Consider the following 21,430-nt stretch of genomic DNA (forward strand, 5'->3'; position numbering starts at 1 on the left):
ACTTATTTGATCAGTACTCAAATCATTTAATATTATTTTTGGGTTCAGGTACATGCATGCACCGTTTGTCCAGAGCCGAGATCTTTATGCACAATTTTATGTGGTCATTTTCATGAGCTCCATTATCTCAGCAAACTCACTGGTGAATTCTAGGGCTTCAGGGTACCTATACTGATTTTCGCTAAAGTATTGCAGTTTAATTTCTCTCCTCTGCCTTGAAAGTTCTCTGATGGATTTTACCTCAAAGCTAAATAGCGTAAGTACAGAACTAGAATAAATAGGAGCAACAACAACAGCATTGATGGAAAAGGAGTGTTTCTGTGGGAGCTTTGCCTGTCCACACTTGGTGTTTTAGTTTTCTAGGGCTGCCATCACAAAATGCCCCAGAGTGGGTGGTGTAAAGAACAGAAACTTATTTTCCCACAGTTCTGGAGGATAAAAGTCTGAGATCAAGTCGTCGGCAGGTTTGGTTTCTTCCAAGGGCTCGCTCCTTGGCTTGCAGATGGCCGCCTCCTCACTGTGTCCTTACAGGACCTTTCTTCTGTGTGTACACATTTCTGGTGTGTCTTTGTATGTCCCAATCATCTCGTCTTTTCTAGGACACTGGTCAGATTGGGCTAGGACCTACCCGTATGATCTCACTGAACTTTAATTACCCTTTAAAAGGTCCTGTCACCAAATACAGTCAAGTTTGGGGATAGTGAGTCCTAGGGGTTCCACATATGAATTTGGGGGACTATAATTCAGTCCATTAGGGGTAAATCTCCATGACCTTTGATTTGGCAATGGATTCTTAGATAGGACAATAAAAGCGTGAGGAAAGAAGACAGAACAGATAAATTTTACTTTGCCAAGCTAAAAACCTTTTTATGTCAAAGGATGTTACCAAGAAAGCAAAAACAAACTACGGGATGGGATAAAAATTTTCTGGCAAACACGTATCTAAGGAGGGTCTAGTATCCAGAATGCATAAAAAACACAACCCAACAACATGTAGACAGTCCAGTTTAAAAGAGGACTTAGGGGGGCCCCTGGGTGGGTCAGTGGGCTAAAGCCTCTGTCTTTGGCTCAGGTCATGATCTCAGGGTCCTGAGATCGAGCCCCACATCGGGCTCTCTCTGCTCAGCAGGGAGTGTGCTTCCCACCTCTCTCTCTGCCTGCTGCTCTGCCTACTTGTGATCTCTCCTTCTCTCTGTCAAATAAATAAATAAAATCTTTAAAAAAAAAAGTGGACTTAGGATGCGAATTCTTTATCTTCAGAAAAGATGTACAAATATGCAATAAGGACAGGAAAATCAGCTCAACATTATTAGTCATTAGGGAAATGCAAACAAAACCCCCATGCAATGCCACAGCATACTCACAAGGGTGGGTGTAATAGAATTATTTTTAAATGAAAAATAAAACATATTGAGCAGAATGTGGAGAAATTGGGATCCTTGTGCATTACTGATGGGTATGTAAAATGAATGTCGTCCCTGTGGGAAAGAGTTTGAGAGTTCCCCAAAGAGTTAAATGCAGAATTACCATATGGCTGACTCGTGAATTCCACCCCCAAAATTGCCACATGTTCATGGCAGCCCCATTCACCCTAACCAAAAGGTGGAAACGCCTCAAGTGCCCATCAACTGATGGACGGACAAACAAAAGTGGTATGTCCATACAGTGGAATATCGTGCAACCATAAAGAGGAATCAAGTACTGATACATGCAGCATGATGGATGAACCTCAAAACCATTACGCTAAGGGAGAGAGGCCAGACACAGAAGGTCACATATTGTATGATTTCATTTGTACCCAATTTTAGGCAATATAGAATAAATGTAAACTAGGTAAATTTACAAAGAGAGCAGATAAGTGGTTTCTAGAACGTAGAGTCACAGATGGCAAAACAGGGGAGAACTAATTAAAGGGTATGAGGTTTCCTTTTGGAGTGATGGTGTATTTTGGGACTTCACAGAGGGGATACCTGGAGAGCACTGTGAATGTACTAAACGCCACTGACATGTACCCTCCAAAATGGTGAGTTTTTATCACAACAACAATAATGATAAACAGAATAAAGTGCTGATTGGCTTTACACTTTTACAAATAGTGAATTAACTTCAACATCTGCTAAATGCATCATTTAGGAAACCTTTACGTTCTTAATAGTGGGGCTCAAATGATAGTAGCAGTTGGGAATCCTACTAAATTTTAAAAGGGAGCCCCTGAAATCTTAGGAGAGCTAATGAATATAAAATAGAGGTCAGAGAGGTTTCCCTTGCCTTACACATTGAAAGTATTGCCTTACCTCAATTCCCCATGGTCACGGCACCCATTGTCCTAAAGTGTCTATCCTACAGTGGGCATCAGCACTCTGACACAACGGTTAATAAAGTTAAACTCAATCTTTGTCACTTATGAATGGGCTTGACAAAATGGGACCCAAATGGACTGCCCCCACTGAAAACACTGAATACGGGCTAAGGAAAAATAAAATGGGGCCTATAAAGATTGAAATCCATTATGTAAGTTCTATGTAAAGAAAGAATGACTTCCCCCACTGCTTCTCCATTTGACCTTCTCCAGTTTGGCCTGTTCTTAGATGCGGAAAGAATGAAGGATGCCTCAGGGTGGATTCCCACAGCCTTGGTACCTCAGGGTCTGGTCTCACACATTAAGGCCCCCATACCCAATGTTCTTGAAATTATGGACTCCATCCTGTCAGCAACCGCTGAAGGCTTTGCTATTATAAACTTGGCTAATGTGTTCTGTTCACTGTCTGCATATCAATAGCACCTCAGTTGCAGTGTGCCTTCACTTCTGAAAGGACACAATACACATTTACCTGGCTAAACACGGTGTACCTCAATGGCCCTGCCGTCGTCCACAATCTTTGCAGGCAAGATTGTAAGCACATCCACACTGGTCTAGGATCACAGGTATGACATTACATGGATGACCTCTTCCTCCAAGGATAGGCATTTGGAACTGTCAGGACATGCAAATATTCAGAGGGGCTTACAAAAGGCGGGCAAGCCATTGTCCCACACATAGGGCAAGACCATGACACCTTGGTTAAATTCCTGAAAATTAGTTGGTTACCAAGCGCTGCTTCATTGCTGACACTGTCAACAACCAGCTATTGACCCTCTTGGCACCCACAGTGCTAGAACAAACCCAGCATCTTTTAGAACTTTGTGGGTCCAGTAGGAAATTCTTCGTTTGCCAATGTTAGCTGAGCCCACTGATCCCGTTATTTAAAAATTGGCCTGCCTTGGAAGGGCCTCCTACAACAAAAGGGTGTAGAATCTGTCCAAATTACAAAACAGCAGGCACTCCTGTTGGGGTCTGCCAGAGAGTCCTTCAGTGTAGATGCTTTAGCGACCTCCTCTCATGCCTTCTGGACTCTCAGGACCTCTTGTGATGACCATAAGTTGCTAATGGAACTCTGATAAAAAAAAAAAAAAACACTTCTCCTGGGCCCTACGACATGAGACATGGGAGCAGCAACTGCTGGCTGCCTAATGAACTCTCTTGGATTTAGAAATTCTCATGGGCCCCAGGCCTGTGACACTCCTCCAGTTGCCCATCAGGCCTTGGCTTACGTCGCAGCACCCCCACAAGTTTAGCAAAGCCAGCAAGGCAAGCCTTCCTTGTTACAGATGGAGGTAAACCTGGGCCCCCTGGTATATCCCACTTGCAGGAGGGCTTGGCCTTTGCCATTGTCACTCCTTTGCCAGATGCCATGGTACTGAAGGATGTCATCCCTCTCTCAGACCCCTTGGCTACCACGGGAGCCCCTTGGGATCACCTGAGGTGAAGAGTAATGGGTGTTTCTCTGGTTTATGACTGGAATTGTCACCATCACTCTGGTCATCTGTGATGGAGCTCTCAGCCCTTGACCAGGACATCTCTAAAGCACCACTGACTGAACGTTGGGCGATTACCTTAGCACTGGATGCGTCGGCCAACAGGCAGTCCAATCTGCACATTTTTAAAAGACTATCCAGGTCGCCGGCATTGTTCTGGCTGTCTGACAGGGGCAGTGGCAGCAACGACAATTCCTTGTCCAAGACTGTCCCCTTTGGGGTAAAGAACTCCAGGAATACCTTACCCCACAGGTTCCCAAAATATAAATCAAGGAGACATGTAGTTTTACATATATGAAAGCCACAATACAAGGCCTCACCTAAGATGCTCCTTATCTGCTTTGGAGTTCCAGACGTTATTGGTAGTGACCGAGGCATCCATTTCACTCTTCAGGATACACAATGCTGAGCTCATGAACGAGCATCCAAGAGATCGTTCCCTTCCCTATCTGGCCTCAGGCTGCAGAACTCATAGAGTGCCACAGTGGCTTACCTCCCAGACTTCAAATTCAATGAAATAGAAGTGACCCATTTTGGTCATCTGTCACACGTCAGGGATGAATTGTAACAAAGTGTCAACTCCGTTCCTTGGTGTTTGACTGCTGAGAGCTTTTAAACCTCGGCTCACCCTCGACCCCAGTACCCCACATCTGGGCGAGCTCATAAAAACACCCACATGTTCTCTCCCTTGGTGCCGTTTGGATGGGTGGGGTTCAAACTACACAAGCCACTGCCAGCACATGGAAACTCCCATGTTGCCCCCATCCACTAACCACAATAAAACTCCCAAACCAGTCTCCTTTCCCATCTTTCTCAAGCCTGTTTTTTGGAGCTGCCTGGGAAGCCTGTCCTGCTGTCCCCCCTCCTGCCCCACCCGACAAAAGCCTCATAATGTAAGTAAGTAAGTAATTACACTTTTCATATTCTCTTGGTGGTGTGTGGGCGGTTCTACCAGTCCTGACATTTGAACCAAATTTTGGGTAGGGGTCCTGACATTTGAACCAAATTTTGGGTAGGGGTCCTGACATTTGAACCAAATTTTGGGTAGGGGTCCTGACATTTGAACCAAATTTTGGGTAGGGGTCCATACTGTCTCAGAGTGTCTGCAACAGCTCTTCTCGTGATTCTTCTAGTAGCACACTTGTGGCAGGTGTGCTCCCCATCCCTGAAACTTTAGTGTTTGTCAGATGCAAAGAGCGTGTGTGTCCAGTGAGGGACATAGCTCATGTTCTGTTGAACTTGAAGTCACAACTAGTTACGCAGTCTTTCTTCTGTGTCCAATGACAACAGCAAATGGAATTAGTAAAACAAAACAATACAACAGCTGTTGATTGCTTCTTAGGTTTAAGAACCTTTACACATGAGGTCTTGGCCAAGTGGGGCAGAATACAACAAAAAGTCTTGGACTGTTGACTGAGAAATTGTTCTAGGAAGCCTGTTCTTTCAATGTCTGCCATGCTGTATTAATCCGCTCGGGCTGCCATTACAAAATGCCATAGACTGGCTGACTTACAAAACAGACATTTATCTTGCGTGGTTCTGGAGGCTGCAAAGTCCAAGGTCAAGGAGGGTGCTAGTTGATCAGTTTCTTAGTGCGAGCCCTCACCCTGGCCTGCAGACAGCTGCCTTCTTTCTGTGTCTTCACAAAAGGTGATTTGGGGTGGGGGGAGTAAACTCTCTAATGTCTTCTGATAAAGGCGTTAATCCCAATTTGCAGAACTCACTTTCATGGCCTCATCAAAGCCTAATTACCTACCAAAGACCCCCATCTCCAAATACCATCACACTGTAGGTAAGGGCTTCTATGTATGGATTTGGGCGGGGCACACAATTCAGTCCATAGCATGTGCTTAGCCCAGTCCTCTCTTTAAAAGAAGTAGCTCTCTTTCTTGGTTCATTCTTTGGAGGCTTGAAGTGAATGGGGGCACATTCATGAATCACCTTCCACCTCCTATTTTAAAACTTCTTCCGTTCTCTGTTCTCCCTGCATCCACTTCAACTTTGTATGTTCTTTTCTAAGGAGCTTGAGTACATCAAAACATCCCGATTCTCTTTCTCTCTTACGGGAGGTCTTTCACCATCGCTGATATTTCATCCGCACACCTTGTTTTTATCTTAAGTAGCTGTATCTCTACTGGCATGAGCCACCCTGAGGTAGAAATTGGGGAAGAAGATACCTTTTGCATACCCCAGGGTGCCACCATACAGGGGCACTATAGTCGTGCTTGCGATCATAGAATTCAAAGGAAGAGACTTGCGTGGGATCAAAGGGTAACCCAGGGTACTAAAGCCTTGAGGGAGGCAGAAGGCTTTGATCACTCATTGGGCGACAAGCATGTCAATCATTGCTTCTCAGCAAATGAGCTTCGAGCTCATGGTGGAGGAAGTGGCTCTTTGTTGACCCTTCCAATTTCCACCTCCCGTCACCAGCCCAACGGAATCTTTCCCGCCTTGTCCCTCTGCCACCTCAGGCGCAGTCTTGGTTGGCCGATTCTTGGGCTGCCCCTCTGCGCTTCCTGTTGCGGGACTTCCACGAGCACCTTCACAGACTGTCGTACCCTCTGAAGTCATCTTCTCTGCCACCCCCACCGCCTCCTGACAGGTCCTGCTGCCAACAGCCTCCCCTCAGGGGCAGTCACTTCAGTGGCCGCCATCTTCACCGCGGTTGTCGCGGCCCCACAATCAAAACTCCAGTTGAGGCACTGACTGGCGAGTCCCTCCGGCCATGTCTGCCACCGAGGAACAAAGTCTGATTCCAGGTGGCCAGGACCCCAGACCCGTTGGGGTCCCGGTGTCCCCTTCAGAAGGGGTGGACGGGGTCGAGGCAGCCGCAGCCTTCCTGGCTTCTGAAGGGGTTGCGCGAGCCCTTCCTGAGGAGGAGGGTGGGCAAGATGCTGCCCAGGCCGCAGAACAGAGCCAGGAGGGAAAGCTGGTAGAAGAGGAGGAGGCGGGGGAAGAGGACGAGGAAGAGGAGGAAGAAGAGGAGGAGGAAGAGGAGTTCGAGTTCGAGTTTGAGTTTGGAGATCAGGAAGACTATGAGTACCAGTCGCCAGAGTTTGAGTTTGGGAACCAGGAGGAGTCTGACTATGAGTCAGAAGAGGAGGGTGAAAACGAGGAAGAGAATGAGGAGGAAGAGGAAGAGACTGAACAGGAGGAAGACAATGGCCAAGTGCCCCCAGACGTCCCAGAAGTCGCCACGGCCACTCCTGAGACCCTCATGGCACGGTTTCGGTCCCTCTTCAGGGCTCTGCTCCATTCCCTTCTACACCGTATCCGTGATAATGACCATGTCCTGGTCCAGCCCCATGCAGGCCGCATGGGAATCAGGCGCCACTCCCGGGAGCCTGAGGACCCTGGAGAGAGGCCAGCGCCTCCAGAGGTGGAAGAGCCAGGAGAAGGACCAGCTCCCCAGGACCAGGGGCACCCGAGAGAGGAAGCGGAGGTCCGGGTGGGCGAGTACCAGGCAGAGGGCACCTCGCCCTGGGGGCCGCAGGAACCAACAGAGGAGGCTGTATCCCAAAAGGCAGAGGAACCCACAGCAGAGGCTCACGGGAAAGAGGACGAGGCCCTGGGCGATGCCTCCAAGTCCTCCGAAGCTGGGGCCTGTGCCCCCGACAAGGTCCAGGTTGGCGAGTGGCCGTCAAGTCCTCGGGCCCTTGCAGCCCCTCTTGGGGCACCCAGCTCAAAGGCAGGCGGTGCTCAGCACTTGCCTTTAGCGGTGAAGCAGCGGGTCAAAGCTCTCAAAAATCTTCAGGCCCAATATGCTCAAGTGGAAGCTCAATTCTACCGAGATTTTCACGATCTAGAGAAAAAGTATGCGGTCTTCTACCAGCCTTTGTTTGATAAGAGATCTGAGATCGTCAATGCAATCTATGAGCCCACAGAAGGTGAGTGTCAGTGGCAAGTAGCTGTCCAGGAAGGCGCGTGGGGGGAAATGGAAAGAGAGCCTGCGGGAAAAGGGCCAACAAGCGGCATACCTCACTTTTGGTTGACAGCTTTTAAAAATGTGAAGATCCTTGGGAGGATGATCCGAAAAAATGATGAACCTGTACTCGAGCACTTGAAAGATGTAAAAATTAAATTTTCAGGGTTCAAGGAACCAATGAGCTTCACCGTAGAATTTATCTTCAAGTCCAACGAATACTTTCTCAATGAAATCCTGACTAAAACATACCAAATGCGATCAGACCCCGATGATTCCGATCCCTTCCTCTCCAAAGGCCCAGAAATTATCAGCAGCACAGGATGTGAGATCTACTGGAAAGAGGGGAGAAATGTCACCATGAAAACGAGCAAGCTGCAGAAATGTGAGGACCGCAGAAGCATTGTATCCACCACCAAGAAGACGCCCCGCTATTCTTTCTTCACCTACTTCTATCCTCCTGATTCTCCTGAGGGCAGAGTCGTCGATGTCGCCACCGATTTTAGACTGGGCTATTTTTTCCGTGAAGTTCTGGTCCCGAAGTCCGTATTATTCTTCACCAATGAAGCCAGCGAATATAAGTGTGGAAGCTCTGATGATGAGGCCCGAGAAGCTGGAGGTGAGGAAAAGAAAGCAGAAGAGATCAGAAATGAAGAACCTGAAAAAGGGCCTGAAAAGCATCTGGGCCCAGGAGAGAGCAGTTCCCGAGAACCCAGGTATCTGTGCGTCGCTTTGTGTATCATCCAGCCATGCCTGATCTACATCAATTATGCTTCTAACTTTTCTCAGTAAAGTAAATAACAAAATGTCAAAAATTTAGTTCTGTGAGCCAGTTCGGTATTAATTTTGGATATCGGTGTAGAAGGCAGCATATTCTGAAATGTGCTTCATTCACAGCTTCAAGTCCTTTCAGGTGTAGCTGTGAGTCTTCAACGGGTGGGAGATGTGTCAGCCTGGTAGCAGAGACCAATGTTTGTTTAGAACACGGTTGCCAGAACAAGCGGCTAAAGGAACATAAATCAATACCAGCTGGGCTTTCAACATGTAGCCACAGAAATATGGTCTTTTATGCTAAGTAGGAGACGATTCCTTTGAGAATGTGACTATCACAGGAATCGTTAAGAATTTTATTTAGAATTTCATATATTTATTTTTCAGCCATTTAAACCATTTATTCAGTTGTAAATGTCTATATTTCAGGGGACAGTGAAAAGAAAACAACAATAGTCATGGTAAGATGAATGTTAATCACTGGATTGATATTTAACTCAATCTATATTCAACATATTTTGTCCTTTCCTTTTACTTTCTTCTTTTACAGATATTGGAACTTGGGCCCTGGGGGATAAATGAGTGTAGTTTATGGATAGAGCATAGGCCTTTAAAATCAAAAGAAATGTGTACATACTAGAATGTTGTCTCACAACAAACAAACAAGCCTTTTTGGTTTGGCAAATAACAGTTGATTTTGTTGTGTCACAGAATGGACGACCTCAGAGTATGCAAAAGCATGCTTACACCCAGGTGTCTGGGTTGTAAGAGAGATACATGATTTCTCATTTTAGCTCAGACATAAATAGGATTGGCTATTCTTAGACTTAGAAAGTCACTGTTGCATTTCAATCAAGTTCAATTGTTAATTGTCTCTTGTTTCATCTACAGTTTGGAGGCATAGTAAGCCATGAACGAAGAAAGCCACAGTGAATTTGTTCTTCAAGGAATGGAGATTTTTTGATATTTATTTGTCTTTTGAAACTTTAGCACCACTGGTCTTGTTCTAATGTCATCATATATTTGAGAGATATGACAGCATTTCAAAGTTGAAAATAAAAGTTCATTTAAAATGAATAAGCTGCAGACTCTTTAGATATATGACAATGACTTAAATCTATCTTTGTATATTTTTGTTTTGGCCACCTATTATTGAAAGGAATCACTTTCAATCATTTGATAAGCCTGTTTTAGGTTCCTTTATTCATCCTCCAATTAATTAAAAAACTTATAAACAATTTACATAAAGAAGGGTGTGGTTGCCCCTACTGTATTCTTTTGAAGTACATGATGGATGATCTTGCTTACCTGGAGATCAGATGGTGCTGGTTTTTACTGGGCTGATATGGACCAGCATCATCATCATCACCTGAGAACTTCTTAGGAATGCAAATGCTCAGGCCTCACTCCATAACTTCTGAATTGGTAATTCTGTCACAGTTTAGAAGTCCTCGCAGATGATTCTGAAACTCAATAAAGTTTGGGAAACATTTCAAGCAATGAATGAGAGGAAATCAGCTTCATTTTTGGTAGGAGCCGCATTAACACAGTGATGTGAAGCTGTTTCAAATAGAGAGTAAGGTCAGAGCTGGGAATGAAAGTGGAAATCTCCAAGACTTGGGACACAGATAAAGACCCCCTAGAAGAACAAACTTTGGATGGTTGCAGTGAAAAATAATGCATAAGAGAACCATCTCATTCCAGAAGAATACAAATACTATGACACAATGTATATGAATTTTCAAAATATGCAAAATAAATGTATACATTATGGATACATATATATGTAGTAAAAAGTAAGCATTGGAAATGCCAGCATATATAGCATGCAGAAAGGCCTATAATGTAATGATAAGGAGACTTTTTAGGACACTGGTTATGTCTTGTGTAGAGGGATAGTGAAGAATTCAATTGGAGACGGGCTGTCTTAGTTTTCTACTTCTGTTATTAAAAAAAAAATTACACAAAGTGGGTGGCCTAAAACAGAACTTCATACCCTCATACTCTGGGGTCTGATTCTGGCAGTTCCGGAATTCTGGAGTTCTGATTTCAGGTGAAATCACGTTGAGGATACAGACACATTTCCTTCTAAGATCCAAGAGAGAATATTCCTGATTCTTCTAGATTCTGGTGTTTTCTGAAATTCCTCTGTTAGTGGCAGCATAACTCCAATATCTGCCTCCATTATTTTATGTCCTTCCCTGCGAGTCTGTGATTCAATTCTGCCTCTCCTTTCTCTTATGTTCACATTAGTCATGGGGGTTAGGCTCACCATAATTCCAGGTTGAGCTCGTCTTGTGTCTCTTAGCCTCGTTATATTTGCAAAGGCCCTGTTTCTAAATAAAATCACATTTATAGGGACCAGATATTAGGATGTGAAAAATTTCTTTTTGGAAAATGCAGTTTAGCCCAGTACAGGTATGCAGTGGGCTTCAACTGTATCTGTAATGTTCTATTTCTTGAGTAAGGTGGTGGGTAAATGGATGTAGTATTGTCTATACCATAGACTCTGTAGGTCTGAAATATTTCCTAATAAAAACGACAACATATTAAAGAGGGAAAGGAGAAAACGGGCCTAAAATCTGGAAGCTGTTTAAGGAAAATGAAGTCTTAATTTACCAGAGGATCAGAAGAAGGCCAGGAAGTCTGATAAGAGAAGATCCTGTTTCTCCATTTATATAAGCCTGCCTAGGTTCTTGTATTTGGCATCGATACCTTTTTCTTTCATATTCTGTGGTAGCACTCTCATGTTCTAATATTAAAATGATCTAGATGTGTGTGTGTGTCTATCCTCTGCTCCACCCCTTCAGACACTGTACAGATTGTGAAATTCTGAATAATTGCAAGCTTAAAAGGTTTAAATTATCCTTCCTTCCCCAAATATCAAGCACTCTGTTCTCCCCCTTTTCAGGTGCTCAATTAATACACCCTCAACCTTTCCTTTTCACCAGTGTTGGCATTTTAAAATGTATTATTACAGGAGTGCCTGGGCTGTTCAGTCCGCTAAGCATCTGACTCAATTTTGGCTCAGGTCGTGATCTCAGGGTTGTGAGATCAAGCCCTGCATCAGGCTCTGCACTTGGCAGGGATTCTGCTTGGGGTTCTCTCTCTCCCTCCCCCTCTGCCCCTTCCTACTTCTCTCTAAAATAAATAAATAAGTCTTTAAAAATAAATAAAATGTGTTATCACATAGTACTTCTTATGACTAGAACTGCATGGTGAGAGAATGTATAGGACCCTTCGTCAGCATTATTTAAATGGAAAGGGCAGAGCAAATAGACAACCATCCACAAGTGTGATTTGAAGGCCCTCAGTTTGTGTCTGATTGGTTAATTCATGCTGTACCAGTTATTAAATACTGCATTTTTCTTAGGCCCTATCAACAGAGGCCCATCTCCTAAACGGTATGCTTTGAAAGCTCTCTTTGGTTCTCTTGGTGATAGGTTCTTCCCACAGCACCAAAAGCCCAGTCTAGGGGACAAAGGAATACATGCATTCTCTGTACCTCCATATCATCCTCAAGATTCCTGGGACACCTAAACTCTTCATTTGAATGGACCCAAGCCTGCTTCCAGTACCAGCATGCTTTTCACTGGGGCTTAGTTTTCTATTGTTTGAAGACTAAATGCACTGTTGGTGTATGTACTTCCAGGTGGCTATGGGGAGGGGTCTTGCCTATACATGAGGAAAAGTTAATGAGTTGCCCTGGTTCTCCACATACACACAGATGAGTCCTCAAAGGTGGGGGATAAAACTCAGGGTGGGAAGAGAAGGCAGACTGACTAATATCTGGGCCTAGTCTAGGACATTGGACATAGAGGGTTGGTGGTAGTTCCTCCCACACTGAAGGCTCAAAAGTTAGAGCAGTCTATGAATTCAAAACCCAAACTGGACCTTTTAGGCCATTATGAAGTATATTTGCCAAAGCATATTTTTACAGTTTATTGGTTGACTTAAACAATTTAACCTAATTAGAAATATGGCATGTAAGCCCCCACTTGAAGTTTTGCCCCCAACTTTGCACATTTTATAAATGTTATACCTGGTTCATGCTAAACACTTGGTGTTTACTTTTTTCCCTCATGAGCTATCATGCTCTCTTTCTGGTGTTTTATGCTGCTTTAAAGTAACCACATGACTAGGTCAGATGAAACAGATAGAGTCCTTGTTGTGCACTTGTCCCACTACTCCTGTCCTAATTGTGTCTTTCATTTGGGTTCCCTTAATACAGTTAAGTATGACATATACTTAAAACTTACAGCTCAAGGAAAGGGCTCTGCCCATTCTTGACAAATGGACTGTGTGGTTCTCTGCTGCCATTTGGTGGCTATCACTGGTATCTAATAGGTATTGAAATGCATTCTACTGATGGGGTGTCATCCCTTTGTAAGTGGGAGATTCTAGCTACATCATAATAGTTCTTGAGTCCATGAACCTCTACATTTTTAATAATTGGGATGCTTAGACCTATTCAGTGCATTGTTATTCATGGTGAAGGAGATCTAATAGTGCACTAATGGACATGGCATTCAGTGACCACTTCATGACCATTTTTGTTCTCATGGTCTTGGCATTTTGATGTGGAATGGGCTTTTAAAGAGGCGACTAATAAAGATTACTTGAAGTTCCACTTCTGGCATGATAGCTTGAGGAGCTCTATGATTCTGCTCCCCAATGAAACTGAAAACAAATTAGTTTAAAAAAAATCAAACTATCTAAATTATCTAGAAATGGTCCTGAGGACATATAGCAAGTACAGAAACATTTATTCAAGAATGTCTAGTAATATTCGGTAAGGACAGTGATAGTCTGGTATTTGAGCAATGACCCAAAACCTCCTTTCCCCTGCTAAATCAGCAAGACAGAAACTCCATCCAGATTGGTACAACCAAGAAAACAGGAACTTCTCTTCCCACAACAAAGCCAGAGTGATCTTTCCAGGGAAGACAGAGCATCAGAGTTTCTCATATTGCCCCAAGCTACCTGTTGCTGAGTCTGAGTCTAGACGAATACAGTCCAGAGTTGGGGGCTCCCATCTTCCATGCAGTCTTCATTCATAGGATTACCTCGGATGAAGCACTGCTAAGAATATCGGGACCCCAATTTGGTAAGAGACTCTATATTGGGTAAAGCAAGCCAAGAAGACCTGAAACTACTGTCCCTTTCCACTGGAGGCCCAGATCCTAAAGCACAAGTGTCACTCATTGAAAAATTCACCATTCCCAGCTCTACATCTATAGCTCAGAGAGATTTTTTTTTCCCCAACAGAAGAAGCAGGCCATTAAACAGAGGTCTCTGCATCTCTTCCCAGAGGAAATATATCATTTTTGCATTAGACTATGAAGAAGTTGAAGCCTATGGCCCTCTCAAAAAATAATGGAGTTTGTGGTTAAGAGCAATTAAGATGAAATTGATAGAATTATTCAAATTAAAAGCTAAACTGTAGGAAAGCTAGTTTACTAGAAAGAACCATGGAGACAGCCAAGAAGAGCCCTTCTGGAGAGAAAACAAATCTCAAACACTGGCTTCAAAACTATTTCACCAAAGGAACCCAAATTTAATTGGATTAGTCTATTGAGCAATTTATGCCTTATCAAGCAACTGGTGACGATTACCAGCTGAATATAGACAGGGAAAGAGACAATCAAAGGGTGCCTTGCAAAAAATAGTCATCCTAGTGTGAATGCAGGCATATCAAAGCCAGTGCTTGGTTCCCTGAGGAGGAAAATCAGAGGTTTCATGCTTTGGGGGAGGGGGAGTAGACTTTGACAAAACAATTCAACCAGTCATTAAACAAATGAAAAAGCAAAGAACAATAACAAGCACCAGAGGGGGAACCAGTAGAAGAGTTGCTACAACATATTGCCTCAAATGTGCAGTTTCCCACAAAAAAGGAAGAGACATGTAAAGAAGCAGGGAAGTTTGCTCCCCTCCATTTTGATTTACTTTTATAGACTTCATTGGTGATAAAGGGATGCTCCACACTAAATATTATGGAATGGCCAAATGCACAATGCCTGACACCAGACAGATGAAATAAAACTGAAGTTTATTAATCAATGATACAGTTCCAAAGGAAATCATGGCGGTCCAAGCAAGGCCACATGGCAGTTGTTTTTGGAATCAAAGTTAATAAGAGGGGTTGAAAGAGGCAGGCTTTGGGGTGCCTGGGTAGCTCAGTGGGTTAAAGCCTCTGCCTTCAGCTCAGGTCATGATCCCAGGGTCCTGGGATCAAGGCCCGCATTGGGCTCTCTGCTCCACAGGGAGCCTGCTTCCTCCCCTCTCTCTCTCTCTCTCTCTCTGCCTGCCTCTCTGCCTACTTGTGATTTCACTCTCTTTGTCAAATAAATAAAATCTTAAAAAAAAAGAAAGAGGCAGGCTTTGTAGAAACCAAAGTTTCAGGTGACCCTTAATTTTATGTGAGTGTGTGATTGGTTTGAATAGTTTTGCAGTCTGTCAAGAAAGTGAAAACTATCAAGCTGAAGTTTGGGTGGAGTGTAGCTGGTCTGGCTCTTAGGGGAGCTAGCAGGCTGGATAGGCTTTCCTTCTGGCTGGGGGGCATATTGGGCAACAACATAGGAAAACATAGCTAAGCTTTTAAGGTCACATGTCAAGGCAGCACATAAATTTTTAAGCCTTTCATTAAAAGACCATACCATGATGGGGGAAATGTCAAAAGAGACTGTCTGGCTTTCCCTGTGGGGTCCTGTTTGTGCAGGACCAAGGGGTCAGTAAGAGAGAAATTGTGAATGGCTGAAATTGCTGCTGGTTCTATTGTTGCTGCAGGCTAAGCAGGAAAGACAATGTACATTGAGCAGTCAGGACCATCACTGGAGCCTGAGGATATATTTCTGGCATTACAGTTTTACATGAAGCAACCATAACAGATGAAGCCAAGAGCAAAGAAAGCTTCTTGGGAATGAAACCAAACCCAAGCACAATGTTTTGCCAGAGAAATAAAGAAATATTCAGATTTTATGAAAACCTACTTTTGGGAGGAGAAAATCCACTGAAGAATGAACTGGCTGGTTGACATCAAGAACACGAGAGAAAATCCACTGAAATAAAGTAGAATTGGACTTAACATGGCTAACAATTTGACCACATCAACACCAGGAGCAGGAGAGAAGCCTAACAAGTATCTTGAAAGCTGGTGGTTATGAAATGTCAAATCAGCATGTAAAGCAAAATAGAAAATAGAACACAATCCTTCCTCTGGCAATCTCTGGTAAACTATATTATCGGGTCCATATTTTCTCATGTCTTCCAATTTTATTTTTTAACATGGAATAACTGACACATCAGAATCAGATTTTTTAGGACAGGCCGCACAACTGAAAAGATGGTAAAACCACTTAATATGGAACAAGCAGATAGAACCCCTTCTGATATTACTAAATCAACTAATGGAGCAGTTAATTCAAATGAGGCTATCAATAATGGTTTAGAAGAAACAGAAGAAACAGTTCTTTGGGATATCTTACCCTTTATGCACCAGTAACTCTAGATACCCATTATTTATCAGCTCATGCAGAGACCACCTACGAGTTAGACTGGAAAGTACTTGACCTTTATAATGTCGGGCAATGTATTATGTTACTAACAGAAAAACAACTAAATAAGAAATCTGCTTTTCTACTAAAAAAAAAAAAAGAAGCACACCAGGATTCTGCCCACTTTTAGAAATAAAACACTATGTGCACTGCAGTAAATGAGCTAGGAGATGCAAACCTTAGTTTTCCTCAGTCATTTCCAAGATATCATTGGTCAGATTTATGTGAAATTAAATTATTCTTCCAGGAATCCTTGATACCAATATCTCAGATGTATAAAATATCCTTTTTACTATTCCCAAGATGTTATAAGCAGATACCTTCTAAACATGTTAGACACTAAAAGCAACTGTTCAGGCACTGGTCTTTCTGTGAACACTGTGTTCATTAACAAGGACTATATTCAAAGGACTTACCCTTGGAAGACATCTTTCAAAAACTGTATTAGTTGTCAAACCAACACAAGCCTTTATATATTAGCTTTTTAAAAATTTTGCTGTTTTTTATTAACATATAATGTATTATTTGCTTCAGGGGTACAAGTCTGTGATTCATCAGTCTTACACAATTCACAGCACTCAGCATAGCACATACATTCCCCAATGTCCATCACCCAGACACCCTATCCCTCCCACCCCCTCCCCTCCAGCAACCCTCATAATGGAATCATTATAGAAAGCTGGCTTGTAGATTAAAGTTTCAATGTACTCCTAAAAGTGATTCCATCCTGTAGAAGCTTGTAGTCTTGAATGGAATTTTCAACCTCTATCAGAAGAAAACTTTGCCTGCATAATTTGCTGTCTCCAGATTAAATACAAAGACTTGTCAAATCAATTAAGGGAGAGAGACTGCAGGGCCCTTTCCTTTTGGACTAAGGCAAAACATCACTATTACTATTGAAATTGTTCATTTTGTAGCCATATTGCTTTTCTTAATTGTGGTGCTGAATGATAATCAATGGTTACAGAATGATACTTCATCTCAGATTAAATACATAGAATAGGTAGGCTGAAACAAAAAAGTCCTTGGAATTCGTGCAACAATTTTTATGTAAGGAACTTCTACAGTTTACATAGAATTATGTTTCTGCCACAGGTGCTTTGGCCTGCAGTCACAAGGGATTTTATAATAAAAAAGATGAAAATGGATTTGTGTTTTTTTTTTACTCCTTTGGAGCATATTATTTTGTTTTTACATTTTTTTAAATTTCTTTTCAGCATAACAGAATTCATTGTTTTTGCACCACACCCAGTGCTCCATGCAATACGTGCCCTCCTTAATACCCACCACCTGGCTCCCCCAACTTCCCACCCCCTGCCCCTTCAAAACCCTCTATTGTTTTTCAGAGTCCCTAGTCTCTCATGGTTGACCTCCCCTTCCAATTTCCCTCAACTCCCTTCTCCTCTCTATCTCCCCATGTCCTCCATGTTATTTGTTATGCTCCACAGATAAGTGAAACCATATGATAGCTTGAATTATTTCACTCAGCATAATTTCTTCCAGACCCGTCCATGTTGCTACAACATTCACCCTTTCTGATGGAGACATAATACTCCATAGTGTATATGGACCACATCTTTCTTATCCATTCGTCCGTTAAAGGACATCTTGGTTCTTTCCACAGTTTGGTGACTGTGGCCATTGCTGCTATAAACATTGGGGTACAGATGGCCCTTCTTTTCACTACATCTGTATCTTTGGGGGTAAATACACAGTAGTGCAATTGCAGGGTCTTAGGGAAGCTCTATTTTTAATTTCTTAAGGAATCTCCACACTGTTCTCCAAAGTGGTTGTACCAATTTGCATTGTTTCTTTCTGTTTGTTGTTGTAAGGGAATTTAAAGCCACTTTTCTGTTACTTTAAGATTTTCATCTTAATAGAAATTTCCAGTAAAAGTATTTTTACTTTTCCTGTTAGGATTTATACCTGTTTTTTTTTTTTTACATTTATTGACCTGTATTAGATTAGAATTTCATTATGTATTTTAGCTGAGGTACTTCATAACTTTTTTTAAATGGTAATTTTTTCTTAGAATACACTTGAATGTCATTTGCCTACTTGTTCTGCCTACACAATGCATATTTGTTTGAAGCCACTTCATAGGTTTTTAAAAATAGTCAATTTTGGTGTAGAGAAATGCAACTGATTTCTGTGCATTGATTTTATATCCTGACACTTTACTGAATTCCTGTATAAGTTCTAGCAGTTTTGGAGTGGAGTCTTTTGGGTTTTCCACATATAGTATCATATCATCTGTGAAGAGTGATAATTTGACTTCTTCTTTGCCGATTTGGATGCCTTTAATTTCCTTTTGTTGTCTGATTGCTGAGGCTAGGACCTCTAGTACTATGTTGAATAGCAGTGGTGATAATGGACATCCCTGCCGTGTTCCTGACCTTAGCGGAAAAGCTTTCAGTTTTTCTCCATTGAGAATGATATTTGCGGTGGGTTTTTCATAGATGGCTTTGATGATATTGAGGTATGTGCCCTCTATCCCTACACTTTGAAGAGTTTTGATCAGGAAGGGATGCTGTACTTTGTCAAATGCTTTTTCAGCATCTATTGAGAGTATCATATGGTTCTTGTTCTTTCTTTTATTGATGTGTTGTATCACATTGATTGATTTGCGGATGTTGAACCAACCTTGCAGCCCTGGAATAAATCCCACTTGGTCGCAAGACAGAAGAAAGAGATATTAAGGAGTCAATCCCATTTACAATTGCATCCAAAACCATAAGATACCTAGGAATAAACCTAACCAAAGAGACACAGAATCTATACTCAGAAAACTATAAAGTACTCATGAAAGAAATTGAGGAAGACACAAAGAAATGGAAAAATGTTCCATGCTCCTGGATTGGAAGAATAAATATTGTGAAAATGTCTATGCTACCTAAAGCAATCTACACATTTAATGCAATTCCTATCAAAGTACCATCCATCTTTTTCAAAGAAATGGAACAAATAATGCTAAAATTTATATGGAACCAGAAAAGACCTCGAATAGCCAAAGGGATATTGAAAAAGAAAGCCAACGTTGGTGGCATCACAATTCCGGACTTCAAGCTCTATTACAAAGCTGTCATTATCAAGACAGCATGGTACTGGCACAAAAACAGACCCATAGATCAATGGAACAGAATAGAGAGCCCAGAAATAGACCCTCAAATCTATGGTCAACTCATCTTCAACAAAGCAGAAAAGAAAGTCCAATGGAGAAAAGACAGCCTCTTCAATAAATGGTGCTGGGAAAATTGGACAGCCACATGCAGAAAAATGAAATTGGACCATTTCCTTACACCACACACAAAAATAGACTCAAAATGGATGAAGGACCTCAATGTGAGAAAGGAATCCATCAGAATCCTTGAGGAGAACACAGGCAGCAACCTCTTCGACCTCAGCCGCAGCAACATCTTCCTAGGAACAACGCAAAAGGCAAGGGAAGCAAGGGAAAAAATGAACTATTGGGATTTCATCAAGATCAAAAGCTTTTGCACAGCAAAGGAAACAGTTAACAAAATCAAAAGACAACTGTCAGAATGGGAGAAGATATTTGCAAACGACATATCCGATAAAGGACTAGTGTCCAGAATCTATAAAGAACTTAGCAAACTCAACACCCAAAGAACAAATAATCCAATCAAGAAATGGGCAGAGGACATGAACAGACATTTCTGCAAAGAAGACATCCAGATGGCGAACAGACACATGAAAAAGTGCTCCATATCACTCGGCATCAGGGAAATACAAATCAAAACCACAATGAGATATCACCTCACACCAGTCAGAATGGCTAAAATCAACAAGTCAGGAAATGACAGATGCTGGCGAGGATGCGGAGAAAGGGGAACCCTCCTACACTGTTGGTGGGAATGCAAACTGGTGCAGCCACTCTGGAAAACAGCATGGAGGTTCCTCAAAATGTTGAAAATAGAACTGCCCTATGACCCAGCAATTGCACTATTGGGTATTTACCCTAAAGATACAAATGTAGTGATCCAAAGGGGCACATGCACCCGAATGTTTATAGCAGCAATGTCCACAATAGCCAAACTATGGAAAGAACCTAGATGTCCATCAACAGATGAATGGATCAAGAAGATGTGGTATATATACACAATGGAATACTATGCAGCCATCAAAAGAAATGAAATCTTGCCATTTGCAACAACATGGATGGAACTAGAGCGTATCATGCTTAGCGAAATAAGTCCAGCAGAGAAAGACAACTATCATATGATCTCCCTGATATGAGGAAGTGGTGATGCAACATGGAGGCTTAAGTGGGTAGGAGAAGAATGAAAGAAACAAGATGGGATTGGGAGGGAGACAAACCATAAGTGACTCTTATCTCACAAAACAAACTGAGGGTTGCTGGGGGGAGGGGGTTTGGGAGAAGAGGGTGGGATTATGGACATTGGGGAGGGTATGTGCTTTGGTGAGTGCTGTGAGGTGTGTAAACCTGGTGATTCACAGACCTGTACCCCTGGGGATAAAAATATATGTTTATAAAAAATAAAAAATTAAAGAAAAAAAATAGTCAATTTTTAGTTTTCTACCATACACTTGAATGATATTTTCCTACTTTTCTGCTTGCATATTTTATATTTCCTAAAAAGCAATCTCTACTTTTAGTCCATATAAGTTCCATTTAGAAAGATGCACATTAGCACTTTGTTACTAAAATATCTTACTGTAGGTAAAATCTTTTCAGAAGTGTAGAGAATGGGTAGATAGGAATATATGAATAATACTCAAAAGATTTAAACCATTATGATGACATATATCCCAAATGGTAATATGGGCACACAGATTTAATGGATAAAGTTATGCCTCAGACATCATGTGCTCAGAAATCTTTAAGGAGAGTGAGTTCAGCCATCTTTTGTATTTAATTTGGTTACTGTTCCCTTTAGTTTTCTCCAAAAATGAAACATTCAGCACAGTGACTCAATATTTTCAATTATTTTGCATGGGCTGAGAGTACCTCTGTTATGTTCTCAGTGATAATCAAGTTAAAACTCTGTGCAACAGTTCTGGTAACTAATATAACCTATACATAATACTGCGGCATAGCACACAATCAAGCCATAAAGGTAGTTAATATGCCTTCACAGTGGTTTTCTCTGCTATAAGAAATTTGTCTTTAAGGCTTGGTTCTCCAGTTGAGCTACTATAGGTGGTTGATACTTTTATAGTAGTGTTTAATTTGCTTTAAGGGAGGGTTTTTTCTTTTCTTTTCTTTTTTAACTTGAAGGTGTAATATGTAATAAAATGCTTTTCCCGTCAACTGCATTAACTTGTCACAGGCTCAGGATATTTTTCT

At 42.1% G+C, this 21,430-nt stretch overlaps 1 protein-coding gene across 1 annotated transcript; it reads left to right on the forward strand.

Moving 5' to 3' along the window:
• The first annotated feature begins 5,935 nt into the window (after nt 1-5,935).
• LOC309855857 (uncharacterized protein) lies at nt 5,936-9,550 on the forward strand. The gene is made up of 2 exons (XM_082716503.1): nt 5,936-8,493; nt 9,440-9,550. The coding sequence occupies exons 1-2, from the start codon at nt 6,581-6,583 to the stop codon at nt 9,450-9,452; spliced, it is 1,926 nt and encodes a 641-aa protein (XP_082572629.1). The 5' UTR covers nt 5,936-6,580; the 3' UTR covers nt 9,453-9,550.
• The last annotated feature ends 11,880 nt before the right edge of the window (nt 9,551-21,430 follow it).

This window comes from Mustela nivalis, assembly GCF_964662115.1.
Source record: "Mustela nivalis genome assembly, chromosome: X".
NCBI lineage: Eukaryota > Metazoa > Chordata > Mammalia > Carnivora > Mustelidae > Mustela > Mustela nivalis.